At 43.4% G+C, this 17920-nt stretch overlaps 1 protein-coding gene across 1 annotated transcript; it reads right to left on the bottom strand.

Moving 5' to 3' along the window:
• Positions 1–5541: 5541 nt before the first annotated feature.
• On the bottom strand, positions 5542–11415 carry SRSF6 (serine and arginine rich splicing factor 6). The gene is made up of 6 exons (XM_081033302.1): positions 10895–11415; positions 10539–10687; positions 9111–9235; positions 8769–8977; positions 8422–8505; positions 5542–8317 (listed from the first exon to the last, which is right to left on the bottom strand). Exons 1-6 carry the CDS (start codon positions 10999–11001, stop codon positions 7954–7956), a joined length of 1038 nt encoding a protein of 345 aa, XP_080889428.1. The 5' UTR covers positions 11002–11415; the 3' UTR covers positions 5542–7953.
• Between the last annotated feature and the right edge of the window lie 6505 nt (positions 11416–17920).

Consider the following 17920-nt stretch of genomic DNA (forward strand, 5'->3'; position numbering starts at 1 on the left):
CGCTCATTTTTCTCTCATCTCTACCCAGACTGTGCTTGTTCTGGATTCCCAAGGGTTTATTTTAGGGATTCAGAAGATTAAAAGAAAGTGGTTACACAAACACATGGCTTCTCAATAACATACATCTTTTGAGACTGTGATTAAGACAAACAAGCAGAATCTGAGCTGGGGGACCCAGGAATGAACAATTAACACCGATTTGAGTTGCTGAGACATTATTTTTCTGCTCATTAACAGCATGTTGGTGTTCTTCATTGCTTTGGTGGGCTTGCTTGCTTGAACACCTTCAGGGATGGAGAGCCCCTCCCCCCTACCCCAAGTTGATGAGATCTGGGGAAGGTTCAGCTTCTTATATAGCCAGTTTGTTCTGCTGGTCCAGTGTACCCTTGGGAGTAAGTGAACACATCCAATCTTTTCCTCGACTCACAGCTCCCTTCTACAAGTTAATAGTCCCCAGTGTCTTCTCCAAGTTAGCCCCCTGCTCAAGAACAAACCCCAACATTGAAATGTTGATGAATAGAAGCACTGAGAAAGCTATTGTTTGTAAGCAGCCCACACCTTTCTGCTCCTGTAGATTTTAATTTACCATTGGGGCAGTCTATGTATTTTAAGAAAATCATCAGGATATGTACGCCCTTAATATAAGTGTGGAAACATTTCTGATTCCAGCAACTTTGCGAGCCCTTTCTTCTAGCACAAACACCCCAAAATCCTGGATAAAGTATTACAAGGAAGCAAGCAAGCAAGCCAAGAAGGAAGGAAAGTGAACTTGCAAGAGGAAATCAGCACGAGTCAGAAACAGAGGGAAATAGCAAGGAGGGGATGGCCTGAAGTCTCCCTTGTCCTGCAGGTAGTTATTGGAGAGAAACCAGCTGCTAAGGACTTGGGTTTCATCATGCACATAATGACAGGAGATGGGATCTTGGGTCCATGTGATACTGAGTTGGAACTGAACCCTCTACCCCCAGACTATAAACTTGTGGGCCCCATGGTGGAAAAGGCAGAGGAGGCCCAAGTTTCCACCAAATAAGGTTAGCTTCCGGTCCTGCTTCCCTCTCAGCATGGGTGTATGTTACCCAGCACATCACAGACTGACAAAAATTTATATTTGGCTTTGGGCATTGAAGCTTTTATTTGTAGCCACTAGAAAAATTTGTCTCATTGAGGGCCAGAACCCGCAGCTATTTCCCTTACCCCAAACCTGCTCAATATCTGAACCATGTTCTCAACCTACTGTTAGGATTCATGTTTTATGATGCTGCTGAGGCACCCAATGAAAAATTCAGTTGATCCAACTGTAGTCGTTTTCTATTGCTGCTGAATACACATTATCACAAGGTTACTGGCTTCAAACAACACAAATGTATTCTCTTGTAGTTCTGGACATCAGAAGTCCAAAATGGCTCTAACTGGGTCTTCAAGATGTCAGCAGAGACGCATCCCTTTCTGGAGGCTTTAGAATTTGTCTTTCATTTCTTGACGCTGTCCACCTTCTTTGGCTTGTGGCCCCTTTCTCCATCATCAAAGCTGGCACTAAACAGTAAGTTTTTTTTCACATCACATCATCTGATTTTTGCCTTTTTTCTTTTTTTAAGGACCCTTGTGAATACAGCAGGATCACCCAAGTAATCCAGGTTAATCTCCCTATTTTGAGGTCAGCTGATGAGTGGACTTAATTCCATCTGCAACCTTAATCCCCTCTTGCCATATAACACTCCCAGGTTCCAGGAATTAGGAAGTGGACATCTTTGGGGAGCCATTATTTTGCCTACCACACAAAGTTAACAGTAAAGTGGGTCAAGTAACTGATCATCTTATAAAGTTCCAGCAGTCATCTTCATAGGGTCGCCGTGACATGTGTTATTCTTATGGCCATGGCAGAGGTGCTTAAGACCAAACCCAACTGTTTAAGTGCTTCTTAAACCTTTAGGTTTAAGGTTGTGCGTTTCTTGTAGATGCAGTAACACATTACCACAAATTTGGTGGCTTAAAACAACGTAAATTTATCTAACAGTTCTGGAGATCAGAAAGCCATACTGGGTCTCACTGGGCCAAGATGAAGGTGTGGTCAGTACTGCATTCCCGCCAAAGGCTCTGGGGGAGAACTGTTTTCTTGCCTGGTGGCCCCCTGCATCTTCAAAGCCATCTTCCAATCTCTCTGTGCTTCCATTTTTACCTTTTTCTGAATTTAGACCTTGCAACCTCTGTATTTATAAGGACCCTTGTGATTATACCAGAATAGTCTCATTTCCAGACATAAATTTCACCTGTGCAAAGTTCCCTTTCACCATGTAAGGTAACATTCACAGGTTTCAGGGATTAGAAGGCAGACATCTTTGGGAGAGGGGAGGACAGTATCTAGCCTAACCAAATGTCACGCTTGTTAAAATTCCATGGTCAAAATCAAAGGACAGGAAGTACTCTGGTCATCAAGGGGAAACAGGGATATGTAGGAAAAAAACACGTATGTGGAAATATATGTAACTATGTATACACGAGTGTAACGTTTCTGACAGTAATCGAATCTACCACACATCCAGGGAGGCCTTTAGTATTTCCTGAGTGTGACTTTGGACCATGGTGTTTTAAGGTGCTATCCTCGGACGGCTTCCTGAAAACCTCTCTGAGCATTGATCATCTTATTACAGTCAGAGCCACAGACACCTGGACTTGAGTTACTGCTAGGTCTGCAGGGCAACGTCATCTATAGCAAAGGTGGATGAACGCTGTCATTTAAGATCTCATTTGCTCATTCCAATTATAATGCTGTCATCTACTCTAGAATCACATTGAAATTTAGGTTCTGAATTTCCTTCTTCCTCTCCTATTATACCGAGCAAGACACATCTGTTTTAAACCCTCTAAAGGTGCAGCAGAGATTCTGCAGAGGTATTAAGTTTCCTCACCCTTATGCCAGAACTGGCCCGGAATTCAGCTGAGGAAGGATCTAGGACAGGTAGGTCTTGGTCTACCTCTCTGCTCTGAGTAGGTCAGAGCAAACTGGGAGTGTTATGTCTACTGGTGGGCCCTAACTTCGTAAAAGGGATACTCACAAATCAGAGTACAGGACAACAGACATGGTTAGGGGATTCATGACTGCTGCCGAGACAGGGTCAAGGGCATGTTCAGCTTGAAGGCCTTCACAAGAACAGAAAGTAACATGATCTCTGTGGCCCGGATAATCAGGCAAGTTTCCCTGGCTGTACCTACGGATAAACCAGTAGATGAATAGATTACTATAGTAGATTACTAGTAGATAAACTAGTAGATGAATATACTAGTAGATGAACACCTCCCAAGACTGGGCTTGCTAAACACCATTTCCAAATAAAGATTAATCAGGGCTGCTTAGAGAAATGACTAATTCCAGGTATGAGACTAAAAAGATGAACCTGGAAATATTACCCTATCAGCAAGCAAGGAAGCTGCTAAAATTAGGGTCGTTTCAAAAGAACTCAGTAGGCAGCCTGAGGTGACTTCCACTGACCCAAGATAGAGCCTATTTTTCTCATCTATGTCACAATTGCCTCCCAATTCCTTTTGGACCCTGAGCTAGGGGAGTCACTCTCCTGCTTTCAGCTGTAATGGAGTAGAATCTGATGCCATCAAGGCTCTTCCTTAGGCAGCTTTTTCAAAGTCCAAACTGATTGGCTCCCTCTGCTCCTAGTACATACAAAGAGCCATGACAAAATGTAGCCAATGATGCAGGACCACTGAAAAAAAATATGAAAGACATTATAGGACAACTGATGAAATATAAATTATGGGCTGCAGATTAGACAACAGTATATCAAAGCTACTTTCCTGGTTTTGACAGCTACTAGTAAGAAATGTCCCTTCCTAGGAAATACATTTGAGATAAAGAGCAATGTTTTACTTTCAGACGGCTCAGGAAACCACATGTAAATGAAACAAATAACTGAATGGGGAAAAAGGTAGTTTTTGTACTATACTTTGAAGTTTTTCATTTGAAATTTTATCAAAATAATTTACTGTCTTTGAGTCTCTTATCCTAATTTCTTGAGTGGTTTTCACTATGTGAAATAGGCTGTTTTATAGGATACCCTCTGCATATTAATCTTCAGGCTAATGTCCTAGAAATGACCTCAAGATTGAGTATAAATATACAGATGTTAATGTAATTACAAATAGCTACCTAATTAGTGTAAGCAATACTTAGTATCACTTTAATTTTTTTAGACGAGCTATAATTAAACTATCGAGGGAACATGAATCCTAGATTTGCATCTCTAGAAGGATGCGTAAGGAATAATCCTGGTTTCCTCCAAGGGGTCAAAGGTGGATTCTACTGTTACTCTTTGACATCTTGATTTTTGAACCATGATTCCTTTTAAGTGTGAAAAGTTAATGACTTAAGTTTAAGAAAGTATTACACTATCGGCAATTTGTAGGGTTGCCGTAAGTTAAGGAATTCTAAACAAGCTATTTAGGATCTAGAAGACCAATTATATAACTGTATGAATTAATCCTTTTAACAAATGGAAGCAGCGTTAGGGATACAAATATGCATCTCATTCAAGATATGGTTGCTGCCCCAGAAAGCTAAAAAATTAGCATAAATTGGTAATTAACTCTACTAGGTTGCTGAACTAAGAGCTCTAAAATAGTTGCATGGTATGCAACTGAATGCTAGTACTTTTTTTCATTCATGTTACGTAAGTCAAAGGATTACTGACTTGAAAATAGTTGGTAATGAAAAAAGATATTTACATCCATTCCATAGTGTACTGGTCGGTGAGTTAAAGCAGATCTATGAATTAACGTATATTAAGTAAAAACAAATTGCGGAACACGACTCACAGTATGAACTGCTTATGAAGGGCACAAGCAGCATGACCAGAGAAGCCTGGGCAGATATAGATACTAGTAACAGTGGCTACCTTCCTTAGTCAGTGGGCTCCAAGTGAGAGATACTATATATTCAAGTATATATTGCTTTTGCAATAAATTAAATCAGAACTTAACAAAACATTCCACTGCCACAGGAGTGAAAGTAAAGTCAGAAAACAATGCTTTCTGAATGCAAGGTAAATAAAAAAAAAATGTGATGGTTCATAAGCATAAATTGCAAAAATTTAGAGTGCTTGAAGTCTAAACTAAGGACCTGGGAAAAGATGATTAACTCTTCCTAGTTTATCTGAGAAATAATTGTCAAGGAAAATGTTGAAACTGTTACAAAAATGGGCAAATTTTATGTGAAAGATTAATACAATTTAGTATTTTTAATCCTTCATAACAGCTAGCAGATAATATTTATGATGGTACTGTTTTAAGTATTTTTCATATATGCTAACCTTTAATCTTCACAACCCACAAGGGTTTATACCTACCACTTCACAGATGACACTGAAAACAAAAAGGGCTAATGATTATGTTGATCCCAAACTCCTGTCCCGAGAAAATGAAAACAAGATCCTTTTTCTCATATTCAAGTCAGGAATGGTAACTCCAACTCAAAAGACCACTTGCCAAGAGTTCGGCACTAAGTGGGAATACACAATAAATTCAAAACAAGCCTTTCCCTCAATAAGCATTTTATTAAGGAGATAAAGCATAAAATAGGTTAACAAAGTGGGAGAAAGATGATACCAAAATGAAAGATGGTAACAACACAGGAGGAGCAGACAGGACTTAAAATGGCCCGAGGCACTATGGTGACAATAAACAGGGTAAAAGGAAAGGGAACCAAGATGTCGCTCAGTTCTATTCTGCTATCAGCTTAATACTCCATCTAGTCACAGATCAATATATGGCATATTGGACTGTAGGATTCAACTAGCAAATTAGCAAGGAACTAAAGTTTATCAGTCAACTCAGTTCTCAAGTGGGTTGCTATAAATAGTGGCTTAGCATATCTAATAATGTAGGCTCACAGGTATGGAATAAGACTAGGTTTCTAGTCTTTGCAATTGGAAAACTTTCATGGGTACAGAAACTTACCTAGCCCACTATGAGAGAGCTAACAATGTAGACAAACCTGCCTATTATACTACGTGATACATTAACAGAAAACGTTGCATAATTTTTAGTGTCAAATTTCACACTAACATCCTCTCTCCTCCTTTTAAATGCTTTTCTTTCCCTGAAAACAAGAGAACTTTGGTCAAAGTCAAGTTTCAAACAAAGTTGTCTTAAACACCAAATGGAAAGCAGTGGAGGCTTCCCACTTCACTAAGTCACTAACTTCTGCTCTTTCAAATAGACAAAATAATGAACTATAATTACATACACCACTTTCTTCTCTGAAATTTATATTGGGAAAACCCCACTTCCTACAAACATCTAAATTAAAAAGTTATTAAAGAAAATAAGGTCATGGAAGGAGCATCAACCTTTTGGGGCACTATCATCCTAAGATTAGGTTTTAAGATTTTGTAACAAAAGCCCAGGAATTTCTCAAAACCAAGTCTTTTTACTCATGAAGTACTCCCAGTTACTCAGACTTCGACACCTAGATCTTTGACTCAGTTTTTTCACAGCCTTGTTTTATTGGTATGCCTTCTGGATTAAATGAACCTACACACCAGCAGTATATTATGCTTTCTAGTCCTAACTGTGGAACAATGAGTAGTATACCACCATGCCCTAGCACAACCCGGTATCCTTCATACCTTACAGTGAGAGCTCCTAGAAGATAGAGATTAATGAGTACTTATTTTGAATGAAATTCAAGTATCTCAACAAAGGTACAAAGTTGCAATTTCAATTAGGCTTATGGATGTATAGACTAATTGGTAACACAGTAGCTCCCACAAATTCACAGTGTTACAATTTGGTCTCCGCAGTATTCCTTATACTTCACATTCTTGGTAAAGTACAAAAAACTTAGGGTTTACCCATTTGTTTTTCAAGCCATCCACATGTAAAACTCACAAGGATGATCTAAGCAACTGTCACATAACCTTAACTGCAAAGGGGACTGACTGTTGTGTGAAATTTTACTTTAACCAGCAACTGATTATACCAAGTGATGTTAAAAGTACCCGTTAAACATTATCTTCCAATAGAAAATGCAGTATTTGCTTCTGTACTTTGAACAAAACTATGCTAACTTGCTAATCAAAGGAAGCCTACTTCTATTTTTATATGACAAACATTAACGACCATGGATTTGAACCCTAACGAAACACTAATTATACTGACCACTTTCGGAAGGTGGTATTACCAAGTATTAGGTGTTATTTCTTGAAGAGTTCAAATACAAGTTTGAAAAAAGTTTCATTATTTAAAGTCTATTAATTTAGGCAAATTGTACATAACAGATTGACTACAAAATATCTTTTATTTTTAACTTAACTTGTCAAAGGGGAACATACAATGACTTTGGCAAATTTGATTCACAGCACAAAATAGTTATCCAAATTGAATAATTTATTGCTGGTCTGAGGCTTGCCTTGTTTTATACTTAAGTAGAATTTACATTGTGTTGACAAACAGCAGATATCAACATTTAAAGGAATAGTGACCTATTCAATAAGGCAATCATTTTGGTAGCAAACTTTTATTGAAATCTTACATAACTCAAGCTTTATAAAAAGCAAACATAATTGAAAAATGGGTTCTCCCTCTAATGCCTTATGTATCCAAAGCTTGAAACAGTTAATTTAAAAGCAAACAAAACAAAATCCCTGCAGCAGATCCTGCTGAAATACTTAAAAAAAATCTAAATGAGCTTAATCTTTACAAAAGTTATTTTAGCTCAAAAGCTATAAAATCAAAGTTGTCTTAATTCTACAAAGAAGGGGAAAGGTCTTCATGCCACCATTTCTTTAGAACCTCATCTTTTGCATCAAATTTGGCCAAATTTCTGTGTGCCCTTGTTTTCAGGAGATTCCTCTTGCGGAAGAGGCCAAGTACAAATATGGAAGAGTAACTGCCTAAGCAAGTAGGAAAGTGTTCCGTAATAGTGTGCAAAGAACGTAGAGTTCTGGGTTAATCTCTGGAACTCGATCTGGACCGTGACCTTGACTTTGAATGGGATCTAGAACGGGATCTTGAAGCTCTTTTTGGTGGAGGGGACACAGAATGAGCCTTTGAGGGTGGAGCAGGTAGGGGAGAATTGGAACGAGACTGGCTCCTTGATCTAGACTTTGACTTTATATCACCTTTTCCATTTTCTTTGGGGGAACGAGATCGAGAACGAGACCTGCTTTGAGATTTCTCATACTCATCCTTAGACCTGCTTCGAGAGCGCGAACGGGAGCCCCGGTCAGACTTGGGCTTAGATTTGCTCTTGGATCTAGATTTCCTGCCTTTGGACCGAGAACGTGATCGATCTTTGCTCCGAGACCTAGATCTGAACAAGAAAAGCCAGATTTTTTTTTCAATACCTTGCCAGAACATACAAGTACTCCACAAACAAATGTAGTGATATTCAGAAAAAGACCCAACATTATTTACCGGGAACGACTTTTTGAGATACTTCGAGATCTACTGCGGCTGCTCCTGCGACTCCTACTTCGTGACCTTCTTCTAGACCGTGACCTATAAGAATCACGATAAAATCTTAATAGATCTCAACACGAACGCTTGTGTCACGACCAACAATAGACAAACCAGCAAAAATTGCAACTGCTTATTACAAATTAAACCCACTGTCAAAACACCTGGAAAAGAACCCAATGATGCATAATCAAGAAGAAACTATGAACGGACCTAATTTTAATTAAGTATCAACTGAAATACTACTGTTTGAATTTTCCTTTGTTCTTGGCAAATATTTTCTCCCTCTCCCTATCTTCTCTTACCTTGATCTGCTTCCAGAGTAAGATCGTCTGTGGCTCGTTCGTGCTTTATCTTCAATGAGCCTAATGTTTCTGCCATTTATTTCCGTACCATCCAGTTTATCCAAAGCACGCTTCATGTCAGAGTAGGAGCGAAACTCAATTACGCCTTCATTTGTGCGTTCTTTGTGAGCATCCGCATAGGTGACTTCACCTGCTTGTCTCATGAAATCCTACAAAAGCAACAAGACAGGTCACACCCAAATCTAAAGACAAAGATCTACAGACTGTACTTGACTCAGAAATAAAACAAGAGCTTATCTTTTAAACATTAGTATCATTTTTACTTTGGATTATAGCACATACCTTTAAATCTTGCCAACTGCAACGACTAGAAAGATTTTCTACAATAAGCCTGAATTCTGTACGAACAGGTGGTCCATATTTGTCTCTGCCAGATGTTCTCCGACTGCTGTACCCACCTCCACTACCTTTATCACATGAAGGGAACAATCAGATGCATTGCAATGATAGGGGTGCATAATGTTTTTGAAAGTTAGTACAAACATATCAACTTTTATTTACTGGAGTAGGACTTTGCTATTATATTGCTAAACCTCCGATACAACTGTGATTTGCCACAAATTAAATTAAGGGCAAGCCAAATAGACTAAATCCAACTAAACTTCTCCTACAATCTGTTAGAAAGTGACTGCTCCTTTATTCAATTTACCTCGCTAAGTTTTATTTTACAGAACATTGTAAAATATAAAACTTAACTGATTACATGCATTTCTACATTTTACAAAAATGTTTACTAGTTACACTAAGTACTTACATCACAGTGTGAGGTTTTTGGTGGTGGTTTGGCCACAAAACACGCAAGGTAACAGTCACCTAGTTCAGATTAACCAGTTTTGTCTAACCCTTGGAATCCTCACCATCACCCTGCGTCTAATGGCAAAAGGCTGCTGTCGTCATGGCTTCCGGTAAGGTCAGCCAAAGGGTCATAGGGCAAGGGTCACACAATGTATGGAAAAGCCAAGGCCAATCAGGAAAGGCAGTCATCTTAGCCTCAGTGGACACAGCCTCAGCCCCATTGGTCACTTTCAAATTGAAACATCAAGGACTTGTTAAAAAGTTTGAATTCAACATGCAACAATTTCAACATCAAACATTTCACATAACCAAAAATCCCCCCACCTCCTCCCAATAACATGCCCCCCACTAGTTCAAATGCAGCATAAAGCTTGTTTAGGTGCACTTGTGGTATATACCACGTTACTTGAAAATAGTCTTTTCTTTGGCCCCCGCCAATTTCAATAACTCTAAGACCTAAACTTCTGACTCCCGCCCCTTCCCCCATCCCCACCCCCCCTCCACCCCAGCCCACCCCCCATTCCTACGCTCAGACACTCCCATTCCTAGCTACTGCACTGACAGGTAAGCAAGGGGCATACGACAAATACAGCCATCCCTCACTTCCTCCGTGGGCAGAGCCCACGACAGTGCTGACAGGGGCAAAGCACAAGCCACCCCCCTCCCCACCTAGCAGACCCCCTCCCCCCAACCCCCAACCCCCGGCTAGGCAAAACCCCAAACCCAAACCCCGCGCTCCGGCGTCCCCTGGTTGCCCCGGGCAGGCGTGAAGGGAGCGGGGCTCCGGGACACCCCAATTAAAGGACACCGCCCGCCGCGCCTGCCCGGGCTGGGAGGCCCCACCCGCCCCCTCTCGGCCTGCGCCTTCCCCCCCCCCCATCCCAAGGCCGCGGAGCGCGCGGGGGTGGGACTCACTGCGGCTTCCGTAACTGTAGCCGTCCCGGTCGCGGCGCGGGCCCCGGGCGTGCTCCACGATCACGCGCTCGCCGCAGAGGTCCTTGCCGTTCAGCTCGTAAACGGCGTCGTCGGCGTCGCGGGAGTCCTCGAACTCCACGAAGCCGTACCTGGGAGGCGGGGCGTCGTTAGGCCGGGGACGCGCACGCACCCGCGGCCACCGCCCCCCGCGCGCACCCGTGGCCCCGCGCCGCCGCCATCTTGGAGGCCCTGCCACGCGGCGCCGCGGCCTTGGCAGCCTCTTCCGTTTGTAAGTGCCCCGCTGCCCGCAGGCCCGCAGCAGCGAGGGCGGATGCGGGCGCGCAAGGCCGACTCACCCATTTTTGAGGTCTATTTCGAGGAGGCGGCCATAGCCGCTGAAAAAGCGCTGGATGTCCTTCTCCCGGACGTGGTAGCTAAGGCGTCCTATGTAGACGCGCGGCATGTCCGTGGCGGGCGGGGGGCCCGAGGGCTGGCTCTCCAACAGCGGACCGCAAGGCAGAAGACCGGGTGCGGGGATGGCAAGAACACAAACACGCGCTCCGCACGGCAGCGGCAGCCAAGTCCAGCCACACAATGGTGCGCGCGCGCCAGGGTTACGCTATAAGGGCGGGCGGGCGGGGGGCGGGGCCCGGCGTATGACGTCATTGCGCAGCACGTACCCTCCCGCCCTGGAGCCTTGGGCTCAAGGATGACTCGGGCGTCCGCCGCCCGCGAGGTTTCGAGGCTGTGCGGTTCTACTCGCTCACAGGATTTTCTCCACCCATCTTTGTAAGCGTAGTATCCCGTCCAGACGAGGACTTGTCTTCTAATTCGCACCTCCTAAAAATCTGTTCCTCTGCGTTACTTCTCCAAGACTGGCGCTTGGGAGGCCGGCTAGAGAATCCCCGTCTTTCATTGGTTCTCGAGGTTGTCATAATAGACCTCCGTGGTCTCTGATTGGTCCCCTAAAATGAGGCTGCGCATTTCCTCCCCGGATCAGTTCCCGCTTTCCTGGGTGGAGAATGCGCTGTCTGACAGTTGATTTAGCCCATTTCACAGAATCTGAGGTTGGTGTCCGAGGTCGTGCTGACCTGGCCGGGATCGCGTTGCGAGCTCACAGCCCTGTTGGCTTCTGTCGTTGTCTCGTTCACACCCAGCATCAGCCTTCACCGCTGCCCTGCTCGTCTTCCTCTCCCTTTGTGGGTCTTCCTCGGAGCAGTGGCAGCTGGAGGCACCTGTAGATTGCTTTGTACGCGGCAACCCCACAGTTGCCGTAGGTGTTCACAAAGGGAGCAGGGCCAAGGCCTCTGGCCCAGGAAAGTTGAGCAAGACCTGGCAGCCCCCCTGCGGAGGTGCATGCCCTCTTTTTCTCCCCCACATGGAGAGTCTGTTGCCAGCACGCCGTCCCTTACGCCACTGGTTTGGAAGGCACCTTATTTATGTGGCAGAAACATATGTTTTTGAGCTTATCACTAGAGATGCTATTTAAAGCTAGAGAACGAGATGAAAACCCCAACAGAGTAAGTGTAAGTGGAGAGCAGGGGACCCTGGAGTACTCTGAAAGTGCCCGAGAGGAGACCAAAGAGGGGGGGGAAACCCCAGTAGAGCGTGGTGTCACAGAGGCTAAGGAAAAAGGGTACCACTGAGATAATACTGGCTGTTCAGGTATTTCCGTATATTCCAGCTCTTCTTGAGCAGTGCAATCTTGATATTCTTCAGCTTCTGGTTGAAGGGGGAGTGATTCCCCTGGGGGCATTTAGTAAAGTCTGGAGGCAATTTGGTTGTCACCATTGAGCTAGGGCGAGTGTTAATACTGGCATCTAGTAGTAGAGGCTGTACTGTCTTGTTTAAAATTAAAATACCTAGGTATATCTTTAAAAAATTCATGTAATAAAGTAATTAGGGAAAGGGGAATTCAATGTGATAACGTTTTTTTTCACTGATCAAATTGTCAATATTTTAAAATTTGTTAAAATTCGTTATTGACTAGAGGTGAACCAGAAAGTGGCACTCATAGTGTTGGTGGGACTGAGCATTCTTTGGGGGAAGGTAAAGGGGTGGCACTTAATTAAAAAATGCATATGCGTATACACAGTGAGGTGTTGCCTCCTCCCTTTTTGCAGTTCATTTACCCATAGGGAAAGATGCAACTGATATTGTCCTGTCGCCTGCTTCCTCTCCCCAGAGCATAGTGGCTCCTCTTAAAAAACCCAAATAGCACTGGCTACAGAAGAGGAAACAGTCTCAAATACCATCATTGAACGGAGTGTTGGGCCATCAGCATTTTGTGGAGTCTTGCTGATGATCTGACTCACCGTTGTTGATATTTTGGAAGAACAACGCAAAGGAGAAATGTCCAGCCTGAGAGCACATTTCCTTGGACACCTACAGTTATGGCAGACAAAGATCACTCCACTCTCATTCTAAAATTGTGGCGTAACTGCAGGAGTCTTATCAGCAAGAGAGGGAGGGTCGCCTCATTCTGATCCAGAAGAGAGTTAATAACTTTGAATCTGTAATTACCCAGAGTGTAAAAGACAGTGTAGAGAGTACAATTGTGGTTTTCAATTCAATGGATAGTCTTACATAAGTTAGCTGGAAACCAAAAGAATTTCCCAAGCACCATGTGATTCAAAGTGGGTGTAAACTGGATTCTGTTAGGTTTTGCTCTCTTACATCTGAAAAATGTACATTCCAGAACCTGTCTCATCTTGAATGGATTTTGGAAGAACATGGTTTCTGCTGAAAGTCACCTTATCACTCCTCTAACCACTCATGTTATTTTTCCCAGCTTTATTGAGGTATTATTAACACACAACATCTGTTAAGGTGTACAGTGTGATGATATGATACACATATATGTTACAAAATAATTACAGTAAGGTTAGTTACTACCTCCATCACCTCACATAACCATTTTGTGTGTGAATAACATTTAAGACTTACTCTCCTAACAACTTTCAGGTACACGATACAGTATTGTTAGTTACATTCACCATGCTGTGAACTTACTCATCTCATAACTGAACTTACTCACAACTGGAAGTCTGTATCCGTTGACCAACATTTCCCAATTTCCCTCACCCCTGAATCTCTGGTAACCACTCTCTATTTCTATGAGTTTGGCATTTTAGATTGCACGTATAAATGAGAACACAAGGTGTTTGTCTTTTCTGTCTGACTTATTTCACTTAGCATAATGCTCTCAAGATCCATCCACACTGTCGTAAAGGGCAGGATTTCCTTTTTATGGCTGAGTAATATTCCCTTGTATGTACACACTCCATGTTAACAAATCCATTCATCCATTGATGGATACTTAGGTTGTTTCCATGGCTTAACGTTTGTGAATGATCCTACAATGAACATGGGAATGTGGCTATTTTTTCGAGGTAGTGATTTCCCTTCCTGCAGATATATACCCAGAAGTGGGATTGCTGGATCATAAAGTAGTTCTATTTTCAATTTCTTGAGGAATCTCCATACTGTTTTCCATAGTGGCTGCCCCAATTTACATTCCCACCAACAGTTCCCTTTTCTCCACAGCCTCACGAACACTTCTCATATCCTGTCTTTTTGATAATAGCCATTCTAACGGGTGTGAGGTGATATTGTAACCACTGATTTTAAAATAGCGTCTTCTCTGCGCTCTGTTATCTTACCCTGTTTTATTTTTATTTATGGAATGTTCGTCACCTGACATACTTTTTTACTGTCTTCCACCTCCCCCCGCCCCACTAGAACCTAAGCTTCATTAGAGCAGGGATGTTGTCTGGCTCTTCTTCACTTTTACATCCTCACCACTTAAGAAAGTGCCAGGCACACAGTAAGAGCTCAGTGAAAGCTCAGTGGAAGCTCAGTGCACCTTTCTGGTAATTGTTCAGAGCCTGTTAAGGGAGGATCTCCATTCAACAGGTATCAGTGTGCTGAAGGGCTATGTGCTGGTGGGATGGAATCTTCTACCTCCTGGTTCATGCCCACCCAAAGCTGCTGCCCGCCCCCCCCCAGACGGCTCAGAGAGGTGCAGCAATGCTCCCTGCAGATCCCACATTTCTCCACCAAAGCTTATGTCTCATCTGTGGGAGTGTAAATTGGCAGTCACTTTGGAAAAGTGAAGAACTGTCTGCTAAATCTGTCTATTAAAGATGGAAGCCACTAGTGTCAACCCCATGACCTAGCAATTCCACACCTAACAGAAATGTGTACATACACTCTCCGTAAGAAATGTACTAGAAATTCCTAGCAGCATTATGTGTAGTAGCCCCCAAACTGGAAACCAGTCAGATGGATATCCACAGGAGAATGGACAAATTGACTGGTTTATTCACACCACACATTACTACACAGCAATGAGAAAACCATAAAGATCCACAGCAAAATCAGTGGCTCTCACAAATGTAATTGTCTAAGCAAGACACAAAGGAGTCCCTATCGTATGATTCCATGTATGCAAAACTGAAAAACAAACAAAACTAATCTATGATGTGAGAAGTTGGGGGGGGGGAGTGACTAGAAAGGGGTTCTGGTCATATTTTGTTTCTTTAGCTGTGATGGTTGCACAGGTGTGCCCTGTCTGTGAAAATTCATTGAGCTGCACATTTATAATGTATGCCCTTCTCTCTATGTATGTTGTACTTTGATGGAAAAAAGTTTTAGAAAGGATAATTTTCAAAAAATTATTACTTGATCTTGAGCCTTCTGGGTCGTGCTGAGGACTAAAGCTCTACTGAGGACTTGTGTCATAGTCTTTGCCCGTGGAATGTTAATTTGTCTGAATCAATTACTTGTTTATGGTTTTTGTTTGTTTGTTTGTTTCCCAATTAGGTTTTCATCTGCTGAGAATTGCTTCTTGGTGCGGAAGATGTCGCTTTGTCGCCACCTGGTGGCTACCACGGTGATTACAGTGGTAGATACATGCCATCAGCTTCCTTATTCATGCGTCAGTGAAACTCAGAGGTAGAAGACCTTTGAATGTCCCGGAATCCAAATCTTTGAATTGCCAAACCTTCTTCACCCAGAGGTTTTCTGGCCCTTACTTGAACACCTCTCCTGATGGAGAGTTCTCTGCCTAACCAGACAGCCACGTCTATTCTTGGACATGTCTCACTGTGAGTAAATTCTTTATAGAAAGTAAAAAATTACTACCTTGAATTGTCTACCAACTATTCCTGGTAGTGCCCCTTAAACTGTTCAATTAACTGTATCCACAAATGGGTCTTTCAGATGTTTGAGGGTAGTGCTCAGACCCTCTGTTCGTGTCCTCTTCTCTGGCTAAACGCCAGCAGTCCCCCAAACATCCCTCCTGGGACCTGCTTTCAAGTCCACCAACTTTCCACTGTGGGCCAAGTCATCTGATGCTTCTGAGCCTCATCCATCGTCTCTGAAGTGGATGTAATAATGGGATGAGCCTCAAAGAGTTGAGTCGAGAAGTAACTAAGATGGTGCATCTTTGGTGCCTGGCGTGGTATTGGCACACTTTTTCTGTAAATGGCCAGGCATGGAATGCTTTGGCTTGGTGGGCCGATGGTCCGTGTTGCACCTACTCAGATGTGTTCTCATAGCGCTCAAGCCCCCAGAGCCTATATGCAAATATTATAAAAACAGGTGCTGACCCCTGGGGTAGAGAATGGGCTGAATGAGGAGGATTTCATTTCTTCCTCTTAAGGGAAGAAATGTTTCTTACTTATCTTTGTGTCTTCCTTTGGGCTCAGCACAGGGCCTGGCACATAGTAGGTGCTCAGGAAACGTTTACAAAAGGAAGAGAAACAATATATGACATAGGGAAGAAAATAGCCTTTAGAGTCAAACAGACTCTGCGTCCAAATGGACTTATTCTCTATGTGACTTGTGTTAAAGAAAAACTTATTCATGATGCTTGTTAATAAAATGGTCAGGCAGACTTTATTCAGGAGACTACAGAGATAGATGTAAGAACTACTGCAATGGGGGAGAGAGATGGAGCTCAACTTCAAATACAACATGGAAAAAAGCAGGGTGGGAGGTGTCAGTGGATGGAAAATTGGACATCACCTGGGAGATGGCAGAGGATGACCACAAGCAGATATTGAGGGTGGGGTCTTCTGGTGAAACCAACGTAGCAAGATTCTTGCTAAAATTGTATGGATTAGCAGAGACAGCACAGAAGCCCCAAAGTCAGGGCCCAGTTGGGTAGAGAGTTCAGAGTTTGGTCCAGGAGAAACTGTCACCTAAGCTACACCACTTCCCCTCTCAGTACCTCTTTGCCTGTAAAATGGCCCCATAGCAATACCTGTTGCATAAGGTTGTTGCGGGTATTGATGGGGATCATTAACAAAAAGTGTGGATGCTGAAAAAATATTTTCTAACAACAAAACATGAAAAAAGTTTCATCTTCCATGATTTTTAACCCCATGGCCTTCAACCCGTCCTCCCACCAGATCAAGGGCCATTTCTTGTCTCTTCCAGTCTGCACAGAGAGCCTTCACTGGCCCCTCTTGGGCTCTGGGGTGGGGAGGGATGGCACCAGGGAGAGGAGGTAAAGGGGGTGAGGGGAGAGTCATGCTTCCTGTTCTGAATTCAGGGCCAGGCTGGCAGTAACTGCAGACGGTCAGGTTTTGCCCCAAGGGCTCAGTGTCAGCTGTACAGAATTAATGGCCAGGAAAGCTGTCTGCCAATGATTTCTCACCTCAAGGTGCAGACGTTAGAGAAACACAGCCGAGTCTGTTTCAGATGCAGGCCTCCCAGTGCTGGCTGACAGACAACTACCCCCCGCCCCCATCGAGTTGCCTCCCAGGAGATGCTGGAGTCAGGGGTCAGTCCTTCCCAAGCATGCTCAGACTTTCAAGTGTGTGTGCAACGTTCTTTGTGTCCACAGAGAAAAGAATAAGGGAAGGACACACGTGTATCTTGGTTTGGTTGCCCTAGAAGCAGGCCCTGAGATGAGGCTTCACGTACATGAAGTTTATTTGGGAGGTGATCCAAGGAAACACCAGTGGGAGGCTGGGGAAGTGAGATGGAGAAGAGACAGAGCTTAGACGTGTATCAAGGCAGTTACACTGTGGGCCATGGAGCCCAATCTCACCTGGGGCTCTGGGAAATGGTGTGACACATACACCTCAAAATCACCCCATCCGAGGGTGAGGGAACTGGGGTACTTATACACCGGCTCCTGTGGCTTGTTGATTGAGGGCTGCTCTCAGTGTGTTCATTACCTGACAGGTCCAGCCTGTCTCATGTGGTGGCCAAGCTGTTCTTCAGGTAGGAAACGCAGGTGCTGGCAGCTGGCCTGCCCTGAAAGGTTAAAGCCTTAGGGGTCCAAGCCAGGCACCCATAGAATCTACTACAAAATGGGCTCAGGCCCTACTCTGGTCCAGGCACTTAACAGCTGTAATCTCATTTAGCCT

This window comes from Rhinolophus hipposideros (assembly GCF_964194185.1).
Source record: "Rhinolophus hipposideros genome assembly, chromosome: 22".
Lineage (NCBI taxonomy): Eukaryota > Metazoa > Chordata > Mammalia > Chiroptera > Rhinolophidae > Rhinolophus > Rhinolophus hipposideros.

Excerpts from the sequence above, each read along its gene's own strand:
- SRSF6 (XM_081033302.1), bottom strand. The coding sequence starts at position 11,001 with ATGCCGCGCGTCTACATAGGACGCCTTAGCTACCACGTCCGGGAGAAG. Across the intron at positions 10,688-10,894 it reads GAAATAGACCTCAAAAATGG|GTACGGCTTCGTGGAGTTCG; the intron begins GTGAGTCGGCCT and ends CCCGCCTCCCAG. Across the intron at positions 8,978-9,110 it reads GCAGTTGGCAAGATTTAAAG|GATTTCATGAGACAAGCAGG; the intron begins GTATGTGCTATA and ends TTGCTTTTGTAG.